The 22,828-nt window shown below is 50.7% G+C and overlaps 4 protein-coding genes across 4 annotated transcripts; 2 read left to right on the forward strand and 2 right to left on the reverse strand.

Moving 5' to 3' along the window:
* Nucleotides 1-1,140: 1,140 nt before the first annotated feature.
* Nucleotides 1,141-1,986, reverse strand: LOC147648848 (uncharacterized). The gene has a single exon (XM_086866084.1). The coding sequence runs from the start codon at nucleotides 1,984-1,986 to the stop codon at nucleotides 1,339-1,341; it is 648 nt and encodes a 215-aa protein (XP_086722210.1). The 3' UTR covers nucleotides 1,141-1,338.
* A 3,574-nt stretch (nucleotides 1,987-5,560) lies between these two features.
* Nucleotides 5,561-6,355, forward strand: LOC111939511 (uncharacterized). The gene has a single exon (XM_023941784.2). It carries the CDS (start codon nucleotides 5,573-5,575, stop codon nucleotides 6,218-6,220), a length of 648 nt encoding a protein of 215 aa, XP_023797552.2. The 5' UTR covers nucleotides 5,561-5,572; the 3' UTR covers nucleotides 6,221-6,355.
* An 8,014-nt stretch (nucleotides 6,356-14,369) lies between these two features.
* On the reverse strand, nucleotides 14,370-18,396 carry LOC111939573 (feather beta keratin-like). Its single transcript, XM_086866008.1, has 2 exons — nucleotides 16,584-18,396; nucleotides 14,370-15,709 (listed from the first exon to the last, which is right to left on the reverse strand). Exon 2 carries the CDS (start codon nucleotides 15,683-15,685, stop codon nucleotides 15,359-15,361), a length of 327 nt encoding a protein of 108 aa, XP_086722134.1. The 5' UTR covers nucleotides 15,686-15,709; nucleotides 16,584-18,396; the 3' UTR covers nucleotides 14,370-15,358.
* A 51-nt stretch (nucleotides 18,397-18,447) lies between these two features.
* LOC111939572 (feather keratin B-4-like) lies at nucleotides 18,448-19,749 on the forward strand. The gene is made up of 2 exons (XM_023941851.2): nucleotides 18,448-18,524; nucleotides 18,992-19,749. Exon 2 carries the CDS (start codon nucleotides 19,032-19,034, stop codon nucleotides 19,371-19,373), a length of 342 nt encoding a protein of 113 aa, XP_023797619.1. The 5' UTR covers nucleotides 18,448-18,524; nucleotides 18,992-19,031; the 3' UTR covers nucleotides 19,374-19,749.
* Nucleotides 19,750-22,828: the final 3,079 nt, after the last annotated feature.

The following is a 22,828-nucleotide window of genomic DNA, read 5'->3' on the forward strand; positions in this document are numbered from 1 at the left end:
GGAAATCCACCAAAGAAGCTCTCCTTGATTTCTGAGCCGTCAGTGCCCAACGATTCAGGATGTGGGGAAATCTCTCCCTGCTGTGGCATCATCACAGGGCTGCTTTTATTTGACAGCAGAATGTCACCGGGCTGTGCAAGAGAGAATTTCCCAAGGGAGGAGTGGCACAAGAGCACAAACCCCGCCTGACGTCCTGGTTGCCAGGATGGGAACACAGAAACAGCCGTGGGTGAGCCCCTGGTCTAAAGATCTGCGAGGGGTGACTTAAACCCGGCTTTACTCCCTTGGAAAACACAGGAGGGAGATCGGGAACCACCCAAAAAAAAGCTGAAAAAATTATTTTAATACTTTATATTGAACTGTAGAATCCTTAATGTTTGTTGAGTCAAGAAGGATGAACTGAAATACGGGAAATATCAGGGAAAAGAGGATCTTCCCATGAGAGAATCCTGCTTGGAAAATTTAATTTTTTGCTCCCTGTTTAAGCTGAAAATGGCTTTAAAATATTATAATTGACAGCCCAGGACATAAATAGAAAATTGGATGACACACTACTAAAGTTGCTTAAATTCCCCGTGTGCCTAAAGAGGTTTAGGAATTTTAATCTGCGATTAATTTAATGATGGCACGCAATAAATTAATCAGCTGAGAGCAAAACATTAATGGGGCTGAAGGAAGAGGCTCAATTGGAAAATAATTGGATAATTTGTTTGTAATTGTGGTGAAGCTCTGGGGAGAGGAGACGAAATCCCACAGAATTCCAGTTCAGCAAATCCTGGAATGTGTCACAGGGTGAAACCAGAGCTCCAAATTCCTGTTGAAGTGGCCCAAAAGTCACCCCAGGATTAAAGGCAGGAGGATTTCAGCTGGCTCAGGTCAAAATGGTTTTCAGCCGAAGGATTTGTAGGTGAAAAGGTGGGAAAGAAAACGTGAAGGGAAAAAATAGGGATATAAAAGAGTTTCAGTGGGAAATGCTGAAGGTGGAAAATTTGTTATCCACCCCTCAAACCCAGCACTGGGTGGGATAAAGGGACCTGGCTCTCATTCAGGAACCTCCAACCCTCCCAAATTCCCGGATTAGGCAAAAGGATGACATGGAAAAAGAAGTTACAAGGAAAAAGAAAACCAAAACAATGGGAATTTGAATGCAAAAGGACTTTAATGTCAGGGAAGTGTTCGGGTCACACGGAGGGAGCACAAAGGATGATTCCCAGGGCTTTGGGAAGCCATGCAGATCCACAAAGGCCGGAGAAGGCGATTCCTTGGATGTCCCTGGCTTGCAGCTTCCCCAGGAGCTGAGGCCAGCCCGGGGCTGCTGGCGGGAGAGCCGCGGCTGCCTCAGAAATAAAAGGAGCCACAGTTTCCTCCTCCAAACCTCCTGGAGCTGGAGCTGCCCCCGCCATAGGAACCCCCTCCATAGGAACCCCCTCCGCAGGAGCCGCCCCCAAAGGAGCCGCCCCCAAAGGAGCTGCCCCCACCGCAGGAGCCCCCCAAGTGCCCCATGGAGGAGCCAAAGGTTCTTCTGCTCCCAAAGGATCTGCCCCCTCCAAAGGAGCCCCCGGAGCCAAAGGATCCACCAGAGGAACCGCCTCCATAGGATCCACCAAAGGAACCGCCTCCGTAGGATCCCCCCGTGGAGCCGCCTCCATAGGAACCCCCAATCCCACCCGTGGAGCCACCTCCGTAGGAACCCCCAATCCCACCCGTGGAGCCGCTGCCCCCTCCGTAGGATCCCCCAATGGCGCCCCCGGATCCAGAGGATCCCATGGCCCCCGACGGGAAGGAGGTGCCCACGATGCTCTCCTGCGGGCAGGAGCTGAGGATGGGCCCCGGGAAGGTGATGACCACGGGTGGAGGGTAGACCACGGCCCGCGAGTCCCCGCAGGAGGTGACGCAGGGCTGGCTCCAGGCGTCCGCATAGGGCTGGGGACAGGACACCTCGCACGGCGACGAGCAGCCGCTGCTCATCATCGCTCCTGAAGACATTTCTGGGATGGACGGCAACCTGCGACGGCACAGAAATCACAACTACCCATCCCAAAATTCCAGAGGGAAACAAATCCTGCTCCGGTGCCTTCTGTCAGCGGGAAAAAGGGCGGGAAGGAGAACTTGAAAGAGCCAGGTTTGTCCCTTTCCTGCATTTTTCTGCACTCAGCTCTGCTGCTTCCCAAAGGCTTGCCTGCTGCCCTGGCTGTGCTGGGAATCCTGGAGAGCAAAGGGGACTCCAGGGGCCTTTGGAAGCAGCTCATCCCTAGGAGTTTCTTGGAGCAGAAGATAAAGTTGTGGTGGTCACCAAGAACCTTGAATCCATCCCAGAGCCTGGGAAATTCCAGTCCTGACATCGATCCCATGCCCACAAATGCAGGTGTGGATGGGACTTTAGATTTTAAAGCCTGGAAAAGGCAAGCGGAATTGCTGGGCACCCCAGGCTCTGCAGGAGAAAAACTCCTCTGTGAAAAACTCCACAAAAGGAGACACCTTTTGGGAAGGGGAGGAACCCGGAGCAGGGGATAAATCCTAACTCCAATGCCCAAAATTCCAGAGGGGAAAAAAATCCTGCTCTATTGCCTTCCCGGAGCAGGGAAAAAGAGGGAGAGAAGAGCTTGGAAAGATTCCTGAAAACATTTTGGGAAGGAGAGTAAAGACAGAAAATATTTTCACGCAGAGGACAAAGGAGATCCAACTCACCGGGTCTGGAGAAGTGGAGAAGAGGAGCAGCTGTGGATGGCACTGCAGAATTCCAAGAGCTCTTTTATACTTTTCCCGACCCCCAGTGGGATGGGAGCCGCTCTTTGTGCAAGAGCTTCCCACGCCTTACCAAACCGTGTTTTGCTGGCTGGATTATTTCATTAATTGTCCTAATTGTTCTCCTAAGTGACATGATAAATTCATTATTAATCCCAAGTCACGTTCCAAGCACTGCACCCCTTGGGTTGGATTCCATTTGCTCCACATTCCGACCCCCCTGGAATCCCCCTCGGAGCTGGTGCCGTCCCTGGGTCTCGCTGGAACTGAAGCTGAAATGAGTTTAAATCCATTCGAGGGATTTATTGATTAATTAATAGGTTTCGCGCCCAATATTCCACTTCCCGCCCCAAAACGTGGATTTTGGGGAGCTGATTGGAAGTGCTGCCACTTCCCAGAGCCGCCAGAATGGGAGAACCAGCAGCAGAACCCGGGATTTTCCATGTAAATCGATATTTCCCCACCCAACTGGAGGAACCCAGAAAGTTTCACGTTAATTGAGGAGTCAAGGAGGAATTGCTGACTGGCAGAGCTGTCAAACCCAGGGATGTCACCGGGGCCTGACAGGGCTTGTCCGGGTTCTGTCGCAAGATCTTAACCCCGATACTCATGTCCTGTTTTCCAATTGGGTCTGGAAACACCAGAAATGTGGGGATGGGATTTGTATAAACACCGAGAATAAACTTTATCGTGATAGAAACGGGAAATACGGGACGATCACGGAATTTCAGGGTTGCTGAGGTTGGAAAAGAGCTCCAAGGTCGTGGAGTCTGACCTGGGACCGATCCCCACCTGGTCACCCCGACCAATGTCCAGGTGTTCCTTGGACACCTCCAGGGAGCCCTTCCCAAGGCCTGACCGCCCTTTCCAGGAAAAACAGGATGAAATTCCAGCTCCAAACTGGAGCCGCTTCCCTCCCACAGCTCCGGCCGAGAATCAAATCTCGAATCTCAGTTCTTTAATTTCAAATCTCAAATTTCAAATCTAAAATCTCGAATCTGGAACCTCAAATCTCGAACCTCAAATTTCAAATCTCGAATCTCAACTCTCGAATCTCAAATTTCAAATCTAAAATCTCGAATCTAGAACCTCAAATCTCAATTTTCAAATCTCGAATCTCAAATCTTTATTTTCAAATCCCAAATCTCTTCAGTTGACTTTGATTTAGGACCAAGACCCTCCAATGTTTGTGTGAGATGTTTGTCTGTGACAGCCACCCCAAAATGTCCATCACATCTACAACTCTCCTGATGTTCTTGCTGATTCATAAAGGAAATTTTGCTTGGAGATCTCTCCACCAATTCATGCATTTCTGCCCTTCACAAGGCGAGGTTTAAACCCAGGAATTCTGCCTTCCCTAAAAAAATAACCCTGGCCAGTCTTGAGATGCTTTTATTGTGTTTTTTGATGGAATCGGCTTCGTGCACTCAAAAATATTCAGGTTTTTTCCTCCAGTGATGAATCCTCCATGTGCCTGCCTGGAATATTGCGGCTGTCCCAAAAGGTGATAAAAGGTGAATTAGGATAATTAAGATGACAAAAGGAGAATTATGAAAATCAGGGTGACAAAAGGAGAATTACGATAATTAAATGCTCTCGCACAAGGCTTTCTCAGATGATAATGAGCGTCCAAGGAATTAATTTAAGTGCTTTTCAACCAGTTCCTTGGGTTAAACAGGTATAAAAAATGACCCTTCCCATCCAAGGATTTATAAAGACAAAAGTTGTGTTTTTTCCCCAATTCTGGATTTCCAGGGAATTTTCTGCAGAACAGAAAATATTCCCCCTGATGAAACCAAACCGATTTTTTCCTTTTCTGAGTGAATTCCTGATCCTTCACCCTTCCAAGCCAACCCCCAAGTCAAACCAGGTCAGGAAATGGCAGCAGTAAAAAAATCATCTAAAAATTATTTAAGGATTAAAGGAAAACAAAGGGTGTGTGCTTGTATCGGCTGATGAGGAGTTGATTTACGAATCATTAACACTTATCAAAGCAATTATTACAATTAGAAGGCGCTTATACAGCAAAAAGCGTGGCTGGTGATGTCCCAAAGTTGTGTTGCATGTCCTGGGAGTCGTCGGGGAGGGTATAAAAACCAGGATTTCCCTCCAGCTTCTCCAGCACCTTCTCCTCAGTCCGGTTTTCCCTGCGAGCCCGGTGAGTTCTCTGCCTCTAATTTCATTTTTGTTAACCAGGATGCGGCTGTTGGTGCTGGGTTGAAATAATTCCTCTGAAATAATTCATTTGAAATAATTCATTTGAAATAATTCATTTGAAATAATTCCATGTCAGAGCTCCGAAATGATCGGAATATGGACTCAGGGCTCTTTTCCGAGCCGAATTATTCCATTTTATCCATTCTGTCTCGTGGGCAGGGAAGCTTTTTGTGGCTTGGGAGACGCAGATCTCAATGAGATTGTTCTGTTCCAAACCACACGGGGAAAGTGTCAATTAAACCCTGATTATTTGATGGGGAGGTTACAACTTAACTACTCCGAGCTTGGCTTTTACTCAGGGTGGAGGGAAATGAGAGGAGATCTTGTATTTATAGGGCAATAATTTCTTCAATCAGGAAATTACAGATTTAATTGTGCTGGTGATTGTGTAAAGGCCCAGAGCTCCCTGAATATCTTAATTTTCCACCTTTGCAGTGCTGCAGTTCTCCTCCTATCAAAAAAAGATGTTTTCAGGAATCTTTCCAAGCTCTTCATTCCTCCCTTTTTCCCTGCCCAGGGAAGGCACCGGAGCAGGATTTGTTTCCCTCTGGAATTTTGGGATGGGTAGTTGTGATTTCTGTGCCGTCGCAGGTTGCCGTCCATCCCAGAAATGTCTTCAGGAGCGATGATGAGCAGCGGCTGCTCGTCGCCGTGCGAGGTGTCCTGTCCCCAGCCCTACGCGGACGCCTGGAGCCAGCCCTGCGTCACCTCCTGCGGGGACTCACGGGCCGTGGTCTACCCTCCACCCGTGGTCATCACCTTCCCGGGGCCCATCCTCAGCTCCTGCCCGCAGGAGAGCATCGTGGGCACCTCCTTCCCGTCAGGGGCCATGGGATCCTCTGGATCCGGGGGCGCCATTGGGGGATCCTACGGAGGGGGCAGCGGCTCCACGGGTGGGATTGGGGGTTCCTACGGAGGCGGCTCCACGGGTGGGATTGGGGGATCCTACGGAGGCGGCTCCACGGGGGGATCCTACGGAGGCGGTTCCTTTGGTGGATCCTATGGAGGCGGTTCCTCTGGTGGATCCTTTGGCTCCGGGGGCTCCTTTGGAGGGGGCAGATCCTTTGGGAGCAGAAGAACCTTTGGCTCCTCCATGGGGCACTTGGGGGGCTCCTGTGGTGGGGGCAGCTCCTTTGGGGGCGGCTCCTTTGGGGGCGGCTCCTGCGGAGGGGGTTCCTATGGAGGGGGTTCCTATGGAGGGGGCAGCTCCAGCTCCAGGAGGTTTGGAGGAGGAAACTGTGGCTCCTTTTATTTCTGAGGCAGCCGCGGCTCTCCCGCCAGCAGCCCCGGGCTGGCCTCAGCTCCTGGGGAAGCTGCAAGCCAGGGACATCCAAGGAATCGCCTTCTCCGGCCTTTGTGGATCTGCATGGCTTCCCAAAGCCCTGGGAATCATCCTTTGTGCTCCCTCCGTGTGACCCAAACACTTCCCTGACATTAAAGTCCTTTTGCATTCAAATTCCCATCGTTTTGGTTTTCTTTTTCCTTGTAACTTCTTTTTCCATGCCATGCCACGCCCTCTTGTCCTGGGATCAGATTCCAAATCCCACCTGGATGAGCCTGAAATTCCCCCCTGGATCCCCCTTTTCTCCTTGCTGAGCCTCCCATCTCCCTCCGGACCTCTCCAGACCCTTCCCCATCCCAATCTTCTGGGATAATTCGTATTTATTTCTGTTTCCTGCTCACAGCACCTTTCGTCGCTTCGCCGCTTTGAAGCCTGAAACCCTTTTCCCGCTGGGATTGTTCCACTTCCTCCTCCGCGATTGTGTCCGCCTAAATAAATAAAAAACCTGCAGGAGGAGAAATTCTCTGCAGCGTGTGAAAGCCGGGCTGGTCCAAAAGCTCCCTCTGGAGCCGCTCTGGGGAAGGGAATTCCTGCCAAGAAGGGCAGAGCGGCTCTCCCCGGTGCCAAGGGGCTTTGTGGGGAATTCCTGAGGCAAGGAATGAGGACCTGGAGCTGGGAATGCCCCCGAGAGAGATAAAAGCAGGCTAAAAGCTGCAGGAGGCTGAGGAATCCTCCTGGCGCTGCTGAAAGGAGCTGGAGAGGAATTCCAGTGTCTGCAAAGTTTTCCAGAGCTGACAGATGTTGCTGGGTTGGGCTGCTCCGGTAAAAGCAGCCCCTGACAGGTCCTGCTGATCCTGATCCTGATCCTGATCCTGATCCTGGATCCCGGCCCCGGGAGGAGCTGGAGCTGCTGGAGAGAGCCCAGAGGAGGCTCCAGGAGGATCCGAGGGATGGAGGAAAGGCTGGGAGAATTGGGATTGCTCCTTTTGGAGAAGGGGGAGCTCTGAGGTGACCTCACTGTGGCCTGGCAGGACCTGAAGGGGCCACAAGGAAGGCGGGGAGAGACAATTCCCAAGGGATGGAGTGCCAGGGCACGGGGAATGGGCTCAGACTGAAAGGGAGGGGGTTTAGATGGGATTTTGGGAAGGAATTCCCTGGGAGGGGTTATTCCATGCATTCCCCATCCCTGGAAGTGTCCAAGGCCAGGCTGGATGGGGTGGTGGGAGGTGTCCCTGCTCATGGCAGGGGATGGGATGAGGGAGTTTTTAAGATCCCTTCCCACCCAAACTGTCCCATTTCTGTGATTCCTTTAAAATCCTCTCTGGGGGGGCCCATCCCACCTTCCCAGCTCCGGAATTTTGTGTCAAACTCAGCCGAGGACCCCTAGATCAGGGATCACCACAATCTCCAGGATCTGCCACCCCAAACCAGGTGTTTCTGAGCACCCCCAACATTTCCTGCTCTCATTTCCCTCCTTTCTGCTCACAACTTCTTTTTTTTGTTTATTTTCATCACCACCTCTGTGCTCCCCGTTCCCCCCTGGAAGCAGAGCGATTCCAGAGGCTCCCCTGGGCAAAAGCCCTCGTTGGGAATGCTGTGAGGAAATGCTTGGGGATGGTTTTGCAAACACCCACTCATGTTTTACCCATGCAAAGCGCCGTGGCTCTCTGAAGTTAATGACAGGCTGCGGATATTAAACCAGGATTGAATCATAGCGTCCCTTCCAAAGAAATGAGTCAGGGCCACCCACGTGATTTCCCTGACTCAGAAACACCTCGGGAATTCGGATCCCTCTGGTTCTTTGGGATTAAAAGCCAGCCCCTGTGTTTGTTATCCTAATGATACCATTTCAATCCACTTGGCCCAACACTCACCTTCCCAATTCAGGGCTCATTTCGGGATTTAAATGGGATCTCTCACCTCGGGGGCTGAGCTTCCAGCATGCCATGAATTTCTGCTTCACCCCAGCACAGACTGGGGCTGGGGTAACCCTTTGTCCTCTGGATCCTGAGCAACCTCAAATCAATTGGGTTTTTCCCCTGTTTTTCCTCCTGTCAAACAGGGAACGATTGTGTTTGGTGGCTTCTCCCCGCACCCCAAGTTTCCCACACTCCTCCACACTCCGACAATTTTCTGGTGACCAAAACCACCCGGAAAGGAACTGGGGATGGAGTGGTTTATTCCATACCAGGATCCCTCTGACCGCCCCACTTTTCCCCAAGGGGACTTTCCCCCATTTCCGATTTTTCCGGGCATGAATTTTGTGGAAGAGGAGGAGTTCCGTGCTGAACCAGGTCTCCACCATCCACATCAACTCCCAGTGCTGTTTTGTATCCCAGAATCCCAGGATTGTTGGGGTTGGAAGTGACCTCTGGAGATCTCCCAGGGCCGGTGACACAGGGACACATCCACGTGGGTTTGGGATGACTCCAGACAGGGACAATCCCAACCCTGCCCTCCCTGGGCAGCAGCTCCATGGAAGGAAGTTCTCCCTCACGCTGAGGTGGAACTCCTGGAGGTTTGGAACTTGGGATGAGTCGGGTCCTGGGCTCGGACACCAAACGAGGAGCCGGAGCCCCACGGGCTCGTCTGGGAGTGGCTCTGGGAGCCGACTCGGCCACTCCAGTCTGGCCGTTCCCATAAACACGTCCCGACAAGTCTGGAAGCAGCCAGGAGCACTCAGGGCTAATGCTGGGTTAGGCTCTGCTGCATCCTTGGAGGTCAGGAAAACAAATCCTGGGATCAAGGAGCTGCAAGGACCAGCCTTGCAAAGCTCAGGAGCTCCCACAAAGCTGAGCTCAGCCCCGGTCTTCACCCCAGCAGAGCTGCAGGAATGAATCTGAGCCTCAAAACTCTGAAATGAGAAGAATCCAGGGCCAAACAACGGCGGTCACGTGCTGGTGAGAAAAGGGTAATCAACACAAACAGTGAGCAAAGCAAAGCAATTACTGTAATTACCCCTCAAATTTGGTTTGGGGAGTAATGGGACCTAATGCCCAAATATGACGTTATTTTCTTGCATCAGCCTGGTGGTCCAGCCGGGGATATAAAAACCATTCCTGACTCAGGGAGCTTCCAGCGGGTCCTGTTGGCTTCTCCTCGGTGAACTGAGTAAGTTGGATTCTGATATAACTTCTTCCTAAAATAATAAAATAAAGAGAGTCTCGTTTTAAAAATGTTTACGATTAACTCAGGGCTGGATTTTGGATTCGTATTCTGCCGCTCTGGAAAACGATCCCGTTTATTTTCGTGGGCTAATCAAAATAATTTTGATTATTCATCCAGGAGCGCTGCAGGATCAAAGTTTAAAAATGTATTTGCAATCTAGATAATATCAAAAATATTAAATTCCATCGCTTTATGGAAATTTAATGGATACAACATTTAGGTAACCTTAAAATACCTCAGCCAGCAGCTTTCACCTGGGGGGCCGGTTCTGACCTTGCAGCTTCCAGTTTTTATCTGATTTTGGGCAGAGGAAATTGTGGAAATTTAAGCACAAGTTTTAGAAATATTGAGATGGGCAGAGCTGCAGTCGCCTGTGGATGTCGAGGACACAACATCCCTGTGGATGTGGCCCTACAAAATTCCCGGTTTTCCTAAGCAGGAGATACGGGAATGACCCAAAAAATGTCAGCTTGGGAAGCTGCTTTGGGTGGTTTTGTTCCATGCAAAGCTTTGGTTTTATGCAAAGTGAGAATATTTGAATCCGCTCAGGGTGTTTTGTGCTCTGTGTTTAGGTCTGGTTTTAAGTTATTCCTTTCCTCTGGTTTGGTCTCCGATCAAGATCAAGTCAAGGACAGGGAATTCAGAGTTGTGGAGCATTTTGAAGGGTGGGAAACCTCAGGAGAGCACCTGGATTAGGGTTTAAAGTTTGGGTGAATACTGGATATTTTGGCATCGTGTTTAGAACGAGGAAAAAAACCCAAAAATGCCTTGAGTCAAACTCAACCCCACCCAGGCTTCTCCAACATGCAGCTAAAAAAATAAATAATCACCTGGGCTGGACCCAAAATATTCCATTTAATCTGCAACAACAGATTAAGCGGCTCCTTCACTCGGTGCTTTGAGGTGGAATTTGGGTAAGGTTGAATTGACAACTTGAAATGGACTTCTGTGCTGTTTTTCAAATCCCCACCCTTAAATTTATGTCAAAACCAGAAAGAAGGTGGAGAATTCAGCCCAGTTTTGGGAACAGTTTTAATCCCTCTGCTCTCAGGTTTTGGTTGTGTTTGAGTTTTTCCCCGTGATCCTTAAAGAAAGTTTTAATTGAATTTTCTGAGTGAGTTTTGTGCTCAATATCTGCGGCAACCTGTTATGAACTGACTGCCCTAAATCCATAATTATTGATATCCTTATGGATCAATTCCATCACAGGGATGATACTCCTTGGATTTTTATCTTCTTAGCCCAGACTTTGTCCAAATTTGATCCAGTGAAACCTCTCGTGTTGTGCATTCCTACAGTGGTTTATGTGCTACCCTCATTTTACCGAGCTCCACCTCTGGAGCCCAAATTGCACAGGAGAAAACAGATATTAATTAAACAACAGCCCCAAAGGGGTCATTTGGTGATCCCAAAAGAGGTGTTTTGGTCTCCCCAAAGGGGTGATTTGGTGTCCCCAAAGGGGTGATTTGATGTCCCCAAAAGAGGTGATTTGATGTCCCCAAAAGAGGTGTTTTGGAGTCCTCCAAAAAAAAGTGTATTGGTGTCCCCAAAAGAAGTGGTTTGGTGTCCCCAGGAAAGTGTTTTGGTGTCCCCCCAAAATGTGTTTTGATGTCCCCAAAAAGAGGTGCTTTGGAGACCCCAGGGAGATGTTCTGGTGTCCCCAAGGAGGTGTTCTGGAGACCCCAAGGAGATGTTCTGGTGTCCCAGGGCTCCAGAAGGTCCCTGAGAAGAGCCAAGCAAAGCAGAGCAGGGCAGTTATCACCTCATCCACCACCTTGTGCTCTCCCAGGTCTCGATCCCATCCCGCCAGCTCCTTGGCACTGATGTTTGTCCCCTCCTTGCAGGTCCAGCCCAGCCGCAAGATGTCCTGCGAGAAAACCGTGTGCGCCGAGCCCTGCCCGGAACCGCGCGCCGCCGCCTGCAACGAGCCCTGCGTGGTGGCCTGCCCTGACTCCCGGGTCATCATCTTCCCACCGCCCGTGGTCGTCACCTTCCCGGGGCCCATCCTCACCACGTACCCGCAGGAGACCGTGGTGGGCTCCACCGAGTCGGCTGAGCTGGCCGGGGCGCTGGAGGCGGGCGTGCCCATCGGGACGGGCCAGAAGGGTCTGGAGTGCCTGGAGTCCTGCTGCGTGCCGCAGTTCGTGGCCAAGTGTGACCCCCCGTGTGTCACCCCCTGTGCCGCGCCCTGTGTCGCCCCGTGTGCCGCGCCCTGTGTCGCCCCGTGTGCCGCACCCTGTGTCACCCCGTGTGCCGCGCCCTGTGTCACTCCGTGTGCCGCCCCGTGCGCCACCAAATGTGCCCCGCCCTGTGCCCCACCCTGTGCCCCACCCTGTGCCCCGCCCTGTGCCCCGCCCTGTGCCCCGCCCTGTCCCCAGCCATGTGCCACCAAGTGCGCCCCGCCCTGTCCCCAGCCATGTGCCACCAAGTGCGCCCCGCCGTGCCCCGCGCCCTGCGCCCCCGCCCCCTGTGCCACCAAGTGCGTGACCAAGTGCGTCCCCACCTGCACCACGCCCTGTGCCACGCCCTGCGCCACGCCCTGCGCCACCAAGTGCGTCCCGGAGCGCTCCTACACCTTCTCCACCCGCTGGAAGCACCCGTGCCAGAGGGGCCTCTGCAAGATCTGAGCGGTTTTTTTGGGGAAAGAACCACGGAAAGGAACGAGGGGAAGAAACGAAGGAATACGGAATGTGATCAGAAGGCTGCCGGAGAGGGAAGCGCCGCTGGAAACCAGGACCCTGCGTTTTAAGTCTAGGATAGAGCTTTAGTTTAGTTCAGGCTTTTCTTTCTTCTTGGGGCTTTGCATCTTCTGCCTGTGCTTTGGACTTTCTCTGCCCAGTTCGACACCCAGCGTGGATCGGAAACGAGGGATTTGGGGAATGGTAGGGATTGGAAGGTCTCGGAAAGTGCGAGAGGAGGGGGTGTCAGGCTGGAAGGGGTCAGGCTGGAGCGGGTGATTGTGATTTTGGGTGATTTTGGGCGATTTTGGGCTTTTCTCAGGGTAAGCTCCTCTTTGTCTGCATTATTCTCTCTGCAAATGTTCGACTCCACTTTGCATTCCCATTAAAATGCTGCTGCATCAAACCCGTCCCGAATTCCCTTTTTCCTCTGCTCCTTGGGCTCTCTTGGGGAGAACTCAGCCTTGGATAGAGGGACAGGAGACCTCCAGGCTCTTCCCGGACCACTCCAAACTTGACTAAAGGTAAAATTAAGGGTTAAACTTCTGGGATAAAATACTTTATTCCTAAAAAAAAAAACCTGGCTCTGCATTTTCTGGGATAAAATATTTTATTCCTAAAAAAACCCTGGCTCTGCATTTTCTGGGATAAAATATTTTATTCCTAAAAAAACCTGGCTCTGAATTTTCCAGGATAAAACCTCCAAACTGTAGCAAAACGGGATTTTTTAGCGTCCTGTTCATACCCAGCCCCGTTTGGGGACTTTTTTTTCCCTCTAAACAAAGGGAACTGAGGAAAACCCAATCTTTTCTCCACATTTCTGCATCCAAACTTTCCTGAACTGCTTTTCCACGGAGTCTTCTCCACCTCTCCACCGTGACAGGGAGGGACACGGAGCTTTTCTGGACCAGAGCCCCAAATTCCAGGAGCCGGTGCCAGCAGCGGATCCCTGCAGGCAGTTTGGGATGCCAGGCGTGTCCTGCTCATCCCATTCCGAGCCATTCCAGGCGCTGTTTTTATCCTAAAGATCACGTTCGGTTCGTTCTTCCCTAATGGCCACGTTGGAGCCCGCGCTGGAATTCCGGGTCATTCCCGCAATTACTCCAGCCCCAAAATATCCCGGAGCTTCCGCAGAACAAAGGGAGCCGGGGACGCTTCCCAAACACTCCCAGGCTGGATTACGCCAGGACCTGGAATGTTAATTTAACGTTAATCAGCTCTTATTTGGGTTAATTGCCCTAAGACTGGAATAATCGATTTGGGGAAAAAAAAAAAAAAAAGTCATAATTTTCATCATTTCATCATTTCATCGTTTCACGTGTTTTTATTTCTTTATCTGCTCCGAATATTTTATTTTTTCCTTTTAGTAAATTGATTGTTTTCACCCTAAAGTTGCTCTTCTCTCGTTTTATGGTGCCAAGAACCGAGATTTGGGAACGTTTCCCATTGGCTCAAAGTTTAAAGAGGGGGCTCCCAAAATCCATTGGAATCCCTCTGTGGAATTCCAAAAGTTCGCTCTCTTCATATTTTGAAACAAATTGGGGATTTTTGACACTGAAAAAAACAATATATCCGAGCTAAATTAAAATAAATAAAATTGTAATTTCCAGCAATTTTTCCCCTTTAATTCCTCACCAAATTCTTTGGGAAAAGAGAACCTCCAACTTCTTTGTGGACATCCTTGAAAAACTGTAACATTTAGAGGCAAAAAAAAAGGGGGGGATATTTGAGGGGAGAGGTAAAATAGGAAAATCTGAAGATAATCCAGCTGTGGATAAACCGCTTGGAAAAAAACAGGAATCCCTCTTCCCTAAATCCCTAAATTCCCTAAATCCTAAATAAAAATTATTAATAAATAATATAAATTTATTACATTTTTCACGTCAGTGCTGAGACTTTAGGGAGAGCGGGGCTTTATTAAATTATTATTAAATCCCTATTTATAGACGAGATAATTGCTGCCCTCTGGGAATCGCACGGATTCTCTGGAGGAGCTGGGATGGGATCCCGCCCTCGGCGTCTCCCGCCACCTCTGACATAAATTATGGGATTTCCTCAACGCCCCGGGGTGGTTTTGATGTCAGAAATCTCGGGATTAACACGTTTTACCGCGCTTATTCTAAATAACTTTTAATTAATTTAAATGATTCATTAAATTAATAAATAAAATTATATATAACTAAAGAATAAATAAATAAATAAATAAATAAAATAATCTAGGTAAATAAATATTCATTAAATAATAAATTAAGAAGAAATCCAAGAGATTTGGATGCAAACAGAGAAGTTTATTGGGATAAAAGTGGAAAAAACACAAGTTGCATTTGATCCGAATTAATAATCTAAATATCTAATTAATTAAAACTATTGATTTTCATCTCATTTTTCCAGTTTGGGTCACGTTTCAAAGGGACTGGACCAGGTGAGGCTTGGAGGTATCCGAGGAAAAAAACCCACAAATGGGCAAAATGCCCGATCCCAAACAATTAAACCCACCCACGGAAAAATTCCCGGGAATTCTGTGGCCTGACAGCAAAGAATGGGAAAACAATTGGGGGTTTGAGGAGGGAAAAGGCAAACTCAGAGAAAACTGACATTAAAAACAAGAGATGGGAGAGGAAGAGCAGCTCCCAGGGGGGCCGAGGAGGTTCCAGCAAGGCTGAGGAGATTCCAGGAATGCTGAGGGGTTTCCATGGATTCTGAGCAGCTCTCATAGATTTTGACCAGTTCCCGTGGATCCTGACAAGTTTCCATGGATTCAGAGCAGCTCTCATGGATTCTGAGCAATTTCCACAGATGCTGAGCAGTCTCCATGGATTTTGAGTAATTTCCATGGATCCTGAGCAGTTTCCGTGGATCCTGACCAGTTCCCATGGATCCTGACCCGTTTCTATGGATCCTGACCCGTTTCTATGGATCCTGAGCAGTTCCCATAGATTTTGACTTGTTTCCATGGATCCTGACCAGCTCCCATGGATCCTGAGCAGTTTCCATGGATCCTGACCAGTTCCCATGGATCCTGACCCATTTCTATGGATCCTGACCCGTTTCTATGGATCCTGAGCAGTTCCCATAGATTTTGACTTGTTTCCATGGATCCTGACCAGCTCCCATGGATCCTGAGCAGCTCCCTTGGATTCTGAACATTTTCCATGGATTTTGAGCAGCTCCCCAGCCTCACAGAGCCGTGTCCCCCCGCTCAGCTCCCAACTCCATCCCCCCCGCTTTCCCCGTCCATCCACCCATCCATCCATCCCCTTTTCCCGACTCAGCAGGGCCCGCAGCTCCCGGAGCGCCGGCTCCAGGCATTCCTGGGGGAGCAGGAGGAGAAGAAGCCTCCGTAGACCCTGGAGCCCTGCAGGCCCACGGGGCGCTCTATTCCCGCCGGGAATGCGGATCCCACGATGCTCTCCTGCGGGCAGGAGCTGAGGATGGGCCCCGGGAAGGTGATGACCACGGGCGGAGGGTAGACGACAGCCCTGGAGTCCCCGCAGGAGGTGACACAGGGCTGGCTCCAGGCGTCAGCGCAGGGCTGGGGACAGGAGACGGCGCAGGGCGCGGAGCAGCGGGAGCTGAGCTGGCTGGAGAAGGACATCCTGGCAGGAGAGAGGCGGAGCTGCTGCGGGAAGGAGAGGGGAGGGTTGAAAATCTGGGCGGCAGAGCCCCTGATGGTATTTTTCTCTCTTTCGCTTCCCCCTGTCCCTCTCCTCCTTCCCTCCTTCTTTGCCTCCCTCCAAAATCTCTGATTTTTCTATTTCTCCCGTCTTCCTGTCCCTCTCCTTCCTCCCTCCTTCCCTTCCTCCTTCCAAAATCTCAGATTTTTCTCTTTCTCCCTTCTTCCTGTCCCTCTCCCCTCCTTCCCTCCTTTCCAAAATCTATCCAAAATCTCTGATTTTTCTCTTTCTCCCTTCTTCCTGTTCCTCTCCTCCCTCCCTCCTTCCCTTCCTCCCTCCAAAATCTCAGATTTTTCTCTTTCTCCCTTCTCCCTGTCCCTCTCTCCTCCTGCCTCCATCCCTCCCTCACTCCCATGCACCTGCTCCACAAAAACTCCGTTTTTTCTCTCTTTTTCCCCTTCTCCCTTGTCCCTCTCCCTCTCTCTCTCTCTCCCTGCCTCCCTCCCTCCCTTCCAGGCATCTCCTCTCCAAAATCTCTGAGGATTTTCCTCCTTTTCCCTTCTCCCTGTCCCTTTTTCCTCTCTCTCTCTCCTTTCCCGCTCAGGAAAAACTCCGATTTTCCTCCCTCTTTCCCTTCTCCCTCTCCTTCTCCCTTCCTCCCTCCTTCCCAAACAGCTCCTCTCCAAAAACTCAGCTTTTTCTCTCTTTTTCCTTTCTCCCAGCTCTTCCCTCCCTCCTTCCCAAGTCATTCCCTCTCCAAAAACTCCGGTTTTTCTCTTTTTCCCTTCTCCCTCTCCCTCTGCTCCTCCTCCCTCCCTCCCAGGGCTCTCCCAGTCCCCCCAGGAGCGAATCCCACCCCCAAAACACCCCCAGACTCACTCAGATCCCGACGAGGAGAAGCCCGAGGAGCTGAAATCTCAGGAATCCGGAGCTGGGATGGGAGGAATTGGGAGCCGGGAGCCTTTTATCCCATCCCGGGATCGCCCGCGGGGGTTGAGACATCCCCGGCGTTTCCCAACCCTCTCCTGCCCGGGCTCCGATTCTTTTATCCGCCTCGGGACAATTATCGGTTTCTCCCAACACCCTCGGGTTTCCTCCTTGCGTTTTGTTTTGTTTTTCTTTTGGAAGCGGTTTCGCTTCCTGCAGCGTTTTGCTGATTCCGCCGAGTTGGTGAAAATGTCGGGGAATGATTTTTTTTCTGTGGAATTGCTCCACAGGCAGGGACAGCTTCCATAGACCAGTCCTTGGATGCTTCCAGGGGTGCGGAATCCATGGAATTCCATGAGCCAGGCCCTCACAGGGAGCAATTCCTTCCCAAAAATCCCACCCAAATTCCCCCTCTTCCCCCCTGACCCCATTCCCCATGTCCTTTTCCTGAGGAAAAGCCCCTCTCCAGCTTCCCTGGATCCCGGGAACTCAACATTCCCAACATTCCCAGCCTGGATCCAAAGGGGATGGGCTCCAGTCCCCTGAGCAACTTCATGGCTTGGGGGACACCAGAACCGGGCACAGAATTCCCGGTGGGATCTCAGCACAGGGGGAGAATCAAACGCCGGGACCCAAAACGAAGGATTTTAGGGATTATTTGGGTTGATCCCACTGGGTTTCTCGGGGAGGTTGGGACAGGGGTGATTTCCAAGGAATTTGTGATTCACCTGCCGGGAAATGACGCCTCTGTCACCTTTTGGGGCCGTGCAAAGCGAAACCAGGTGTGGTCGGGGCAGGAGCAGCTCCCGGGGGCTGTGACCCCACAATTTCTCCTTCCTTCTTTTCTTCCTAATCCTGGTTTGGGTGAATCCTCTGGGCTGTAAATTCCAAGGGTTGGGAAAAACTCAGGGAAAGCCCAGGAAAGGCTCCCTCAGGCTTCCAACCCCAACAGTTTCCAATGGGAAAACTGGAATAAAAACGGACGTTTTGGGGACAGAATTCTCAGGGCTACTCAAAGCCCCACTGTTCGGTTCATAACTCCATAAAGGGGAGGGGGTTTGGAGGGGAAAAGCTCATTCCTTGAGGAAATTTGGGAATAACGTTGGGCATGGAAGACGTGGAGACACAACAGGAAATTTAATCCGTGAATGACTGGAGAGGGGGGAATCTGGGCAATAAATCTGCTGAAGTTGCAGCCAAATCTCTGCATCAGCTGGAGCTGCACCTGGACATTCCCAGCTTTTCCAGGGGTGATGCACAGATCCCCTCCCTGACCTGGCTCACCCCAATCCCTGAATCCTCCTCGCTCAGCAGCGCTGATCCCATCGATTCCCTAAAGAGTGGATTCCTCCTGGAAAACACCCAGGTTGCTCCACCTGGACATTCCATGAGGCTGGGAGTGTTCCTTGGCCAGGAGGGTGGGAACGAGCTCTTCCCATTCCCAGATTCCGTAGGAAGGCGCCCGCGGACGAGCGCGCCTCGGGTCAGAGTCACTGTGGGTCAATAACGGGAGAAATTGCACAATTCCCTTTTCCTCGGAAAACGCGGGGTGGGATCCGAGCTGTGTCAGCACCCGCTGCTGACGGATCAAGCTCTGAGCAATCCCCGCTCCGTGAGGCAATCCCAGAAGTAAAGGGGGGAAAAAAAGCAGCAACAATACAAATTAAAAATAAATCATTACATCGCCTGAGTAATGCCGTGGATGTAACAACAACAGTAATAATCGCTGAGCAAAATAATTACTTTATCTGGGGCAGTGACAGGTGGAGGGAATTTTTCTTGGATCATTCATCGGCCGTGGATGTTTCTGATTGCCCAAGAAATGGTATAAAAACACTCTCGGCTCTGGGCTGCTCCAGCCAATTCTCCCGACTCGCTCCGAGCTCCACTGGGGTAAGTCCGAGCCTGGAATTGTTCCTGGAACTGTTGGGATCAGAGCTGAGCTTTGCTCAGATCCAGAATTGTGGGGCCAGCAGGCCCAGGGCAGGGATTGGGGGTTACTGTTCATTTGGGGGGTTACTGTTAATTTTAGGATTCACTGTTAGTTTTGAGGGTTTACAGGTTAATTTGGGGGTTTATTGTAAATTTCAGGATCTACTGTTAATTTGGGGGCTACTGTAAACTTTAGGATATACTGTTAATGTGGGGGTTTACTGTAAATTTTAAGATTTACTGTAAATTTTAAGATTCACTGTTACATTTGGGGGTTTACTCTTAATTCTGGGGGGTTATTTTTGTGTCAAATTGACTCCACAATGAAGAGTCATCAGAAATGGGAGACAAGGACACGAGAAGACGGCGGAAGCCAAATTTTGAGCCTCTCCCTGATCTTTTTTTCTGCCCGTTCTCTCTCTCCCCAGCCCGACCTCCATTCCATCGTTCCAGAGCCATTCCCAGGAGATGTTTTCCTACAGACAGAGCTCCAGCTCCCGCTGCCTGGCTCCCTGCGCCGTCTCCTGTCCCCAGCCCTACGCGGACGCCTGGAGCCAGCCCTGTGTCACCTCCTGCGGGGACTCCAGGGCTGTCATCTACCCCCCACCCGTGGTCATGACCTTCCCAGGCCCCATCCTCAGCTCCTGCCCGCAGGAGAGCATCGTGGGGTCCTCGGCGCCCTCCGGGAACTTCTTGGGATCTGGGAATTTCCTGGGATCCAGGGGTTCCTACGGCTCCTGCGGTTATGGGAGGTCCTACTCTTCCTACGGATCCTCTGGATACGTCTCTGGGAGCTGCAGACCCTGTTAAATATCCGAGGAATGAGCAGGAAGGAGCCAGGAGCCGCCAAGGAGCCTCCTCCAGAAATCCCGGCAATTCCCGGCGCATCCTCAGCGCCCTCGCTTTAATGTAAATTCCCTTTTTCTCACTCTTTTTATTCCTCCCCCGGCGGCTCCTGCAAAAAAAAAAAACCAAAAAACAACCTCGGGATCGCCTTTTCCATGATCCCTGGCTGGCTGAAAGTGGGGTGAGGTCCTGTCACCTTTCCCACGCCGCGGAACTCCAGGAGTCATCCCTGTGGAATGCCCAGCCCTGGAGCCATCCCTCCCTTCGTTTTTCCCCCCATCCCCACCGCGATATTTCTCTCCCTCCTCCCTCATTAAACCGCTACGCATCAAAATCCAGAGTTTTGTGGTTTTTATCTGTAATTTTGGGGGTTTTTTTCTGCGACTTTCGGTGCCTTTCCACACCTGGAAGGCGCCCAGGAGCTTTTCGGCGGCGGCACAAAGTCATTCCATGAGGGATAAAAGAGGTTTTGGAGCGCTTCCAGATCCACTGGGATCTTCCCTCAGGGCGGGCGTGCCTGTTCCCTGTTCCCAAAGAAAGTCAGGCACGGGTGACTCGGATTATTCCCGTCTCAATGCCCGCCCCGGGCTGTGATTTAATTCCATCCCCACACGGTGATTTTGCGCTTTGTTTTTTTTTTTTATTGTTTAAAAATAACCCGGGGCGGGGAGGGGCTGGAGCTTTCCTTGGAAAACTTCCCCTGGAAAAAAATCCCGCAGGAGTTTTTAGCTGAAAGGCAAAATTTTTGGTGGAGTTCTGTGAGTTCCTTGAACTTTCCCACAAATAAATAAATTAAATTAAATTAAATAAGAGTTGTTGAAGTGTTCCCTGCAGAGCAACCCGCTCTTCCCCCGGCACAGCTTTTCCAGGGGATTTCTGCTTGCCTGGAAGTGTTGGAGCAACCTGGGATAGGGGAAGGAGTCCCTGCCCGTAAATCAAAGATCTTTAAAGCCCCTTCCAATCCGAACCATTTTCTGGTTCTGTGAAACCCCAAAGGACAATTATTTAGCATTTAACTCCTTAATTCTCCCGGGGCTGGGAAGGAAAATAAAGAATCGAGGGAAAATGACCCCAAAACGGCTCAAAGTTTGGATTTTTCTCCTTTTTCCATCTCTGCTCTGCTCTGGAGCAGCCTCTGTTCCATTGACCCCCGATTACGGAGCCAATTTGATACAAAAATCATCATTTTCTGTGTCTGACAGCGACATTTCCCGAAGTTCTCAGGCTGAATTTGAAGGATTCAGGAGAGAAAAATTTCGACAACATCAGCTCGGGCTCCTGATCCATCCAAACATTCCCGGAATTCCCGGGAGCGGGAAGAAAACTCTCAGGATGAGAAAAACTCTCCTCCTGAACCCCAGAGGTCACTGCATCCTTCTCTCAGTCCCAGGACTGTGTTGTTAATTGTTCTTGTTTGCAATCTGCTGCTGAGTCATTAAAGGCGTTGCAAACACAGCCAGAGCCGGATTCCAGCTCGGAGCAAATCCCGATGCCAATTAAAACCTCTCGTGTTTGATTTCCATACTTTATTTAATGGGAAAAATATTTATTTAATGGGGTTTTAGGTGCTCCAGGCTGGAAAAATGATATTTAATGGGGTTTTAGGTGCTCCAGGCTGGCAAAATCTTTATTTAGTGGGTTTTTAAGTGCTCCAGGCTGGCAAAATCTTTATTTAGTGAGTTTTTAGGTACTCCAGGATGGCAAATTCCCTTCAGGCACAAGGTTATGTGCCCTGCTGGATTCCAGCGTCCTTCCAGGGCCAGATTCCGGTGGGATTGGCAACGGGAGGATTTGCCATTTTTATCATTTTGCAACTGGAGGAGCTGCACTTCAATTTTATTTCTTTAATTTTTAAATGAAATTTTCCATCAGACGCACTGCAGGAAAGTTTCTTTTTTAGCTCGTTCCCTCCCTTTTTTTTTAACTTAAAACCCAAATAATTTAAGAGGAATGTCGGGAATCTTTGATTTTTGCAGTGTTCAGGGGGCTTTGAGCAACCTGATCTGAGCGAGAGAAAGCTGGAGGGGTTGGACTGGATGACCTTTGGAGATCCTTTCCAATCCAAACCATTCCCTGATTCCGTAATTCCTTGTTAAATGGAAAATAATAGAATAATTCTACCTGGCAAATTCCCTGTGTCCTGTCAGTTTTGTCCACAACTCTGGAATTCTGTTATTTTAAATTTTTATATATATATTTTAACTTTCAAAGGATGGAAAGGTGGTCCTGAGGAGTTTTGTTATGGAAACATTTGGAAAACCCAGTAAAATCAGGCTGTGCTTCCTCCTCAGGGAGCAGCTCGGACTGGGAGAATAGAAAAAAAAGGGGAAAAAAGTGTGAAAAAGTGTGAAAAAGGGAAACCAGGAGTCTGCTGTGTGATGCAACAAAGTTTTAATGAGCGAGAAATGCCCCTTTGCAAAGCCAGAGATCACAGAAGGTGGAAAATCCATTCCCAGACAATTTTGGGGAAAATCCATTCCCGGACAATTTTCAGGGAAAGTCCAAAGTCCCGCTCCGAGATGTCCTCAGCTGTCTTCTGCTGGCTGATGTCCAGGGATTTTGGTTGCTGTGGCTGAAATCCATAGGGAATGGGCTGTCCCACGCCGCTCCAAAAAATCGGGAACGCCGGAACAGGCAGCGAGAGCAAACAAGGAGAGCGGAACAAGAAGCAGGAGAAAGATCGGGAATGCGAAGGGAGCCGTGGAAACGCCGACCCCTCATCCTCGTGGCCGTGGGTTTGGGCATTCCCGGGATTCCCTGGAGGCTCCGGTGCCCTCAGCAGGGCCCGCAGGAGCCGCGAAGGAGGCGGCTGAAGCGGCGGGACGTGGAGGGCCAGCAGGAGCCACCGGCCAGCGCCGAGACCCCGTATCCAGAGCGAGCTCCGTATCCCGGGAAAAACCCGGAGCCGTAGAGACTTCCAGAACCCAGGGATCCCCCAAAGGCCGGCACTCCAGTGGATCCCACCACGGCCTGCTGCGGGAAGGAGCTGAGGATGGGCCCGGGGAAGGTGACCACCACCGGGGGAGGCTGGATGAGGGCGGTGGAGTCCGGACACTGCCGGACACAGGGCTCGTTGCAGCTGTTGGCCACGGGCTGAGGGCAGGCGATGCCGCCGGTGGTGGGGCAGAGGTCGTAGCAGGACATTTCCCGGCAGGGATGGAGGCGGTTCCTGGAATGCAGAGAAGGAGCTGCTGAAAAGGGGGGGATCTGCGGGAAGGGGCAGGGGGAGGTTTTGGGGGAGTTGGGAATGGGGGGGAAACATCCCCGGGGGGAAAGTTGGGGTGGGACAGGAGCAGGTTTGGTGTTGGGAGAGGTGGGATGGGGTCAATGGGATGGGATGGGATCAATGGGATGGGATGGGATGGGATGGGATGGGATGGGATGGGATGGGATGGGATGGGATGGGATGGGATGGGATG

This window comes from Cyanistes caeruleus, chromosome 30, assembly GCF_971803275.1.
Source record: "Cyanistes caeruleus chromosome 30, bCyaCae1.hap1.1, whole genome shotgun sequence".
Lineage (NCBI taxonomy): Eukaryota > Metazoa > Chordata > Aves > Passeriformes > Paridae > Cyanistes > Cyanistes caeruleus.

Excerpts from the sequence above, each read along its gene's own strand:
- LOC147648848 (XM_086866084.1), bottom strand. The coding sequence starts at position 1,986 with ATGTCTTCAGGAGCGATGATGAGCAGCGGCTGCTCGTCGCCGTGCGAG.
- LOC111939573 (XM_086866008.1), bottom strand. The coding sequence starts at position 15,685 with ATGTCCTTCTCCAGCCAGCTCAGCTCCCGCTGCTCCGCGCCCTGCGCC.
- LOC111939511 (XM_023941784.2), top strand. The coding sequence starts at position 5,573 with ATGTCTTCAGGAGCGATGATGAGCAGCGGCTGCTCGTCGCCGTGCGAG.
- LOC111939572 (XM_023941851.2), top strand. The coding sequence starts at position 19,032 with ATGTTTTCCTACAGACAGAGCTCCAGCTCCCGCTGCCTGGCTCCCTGC.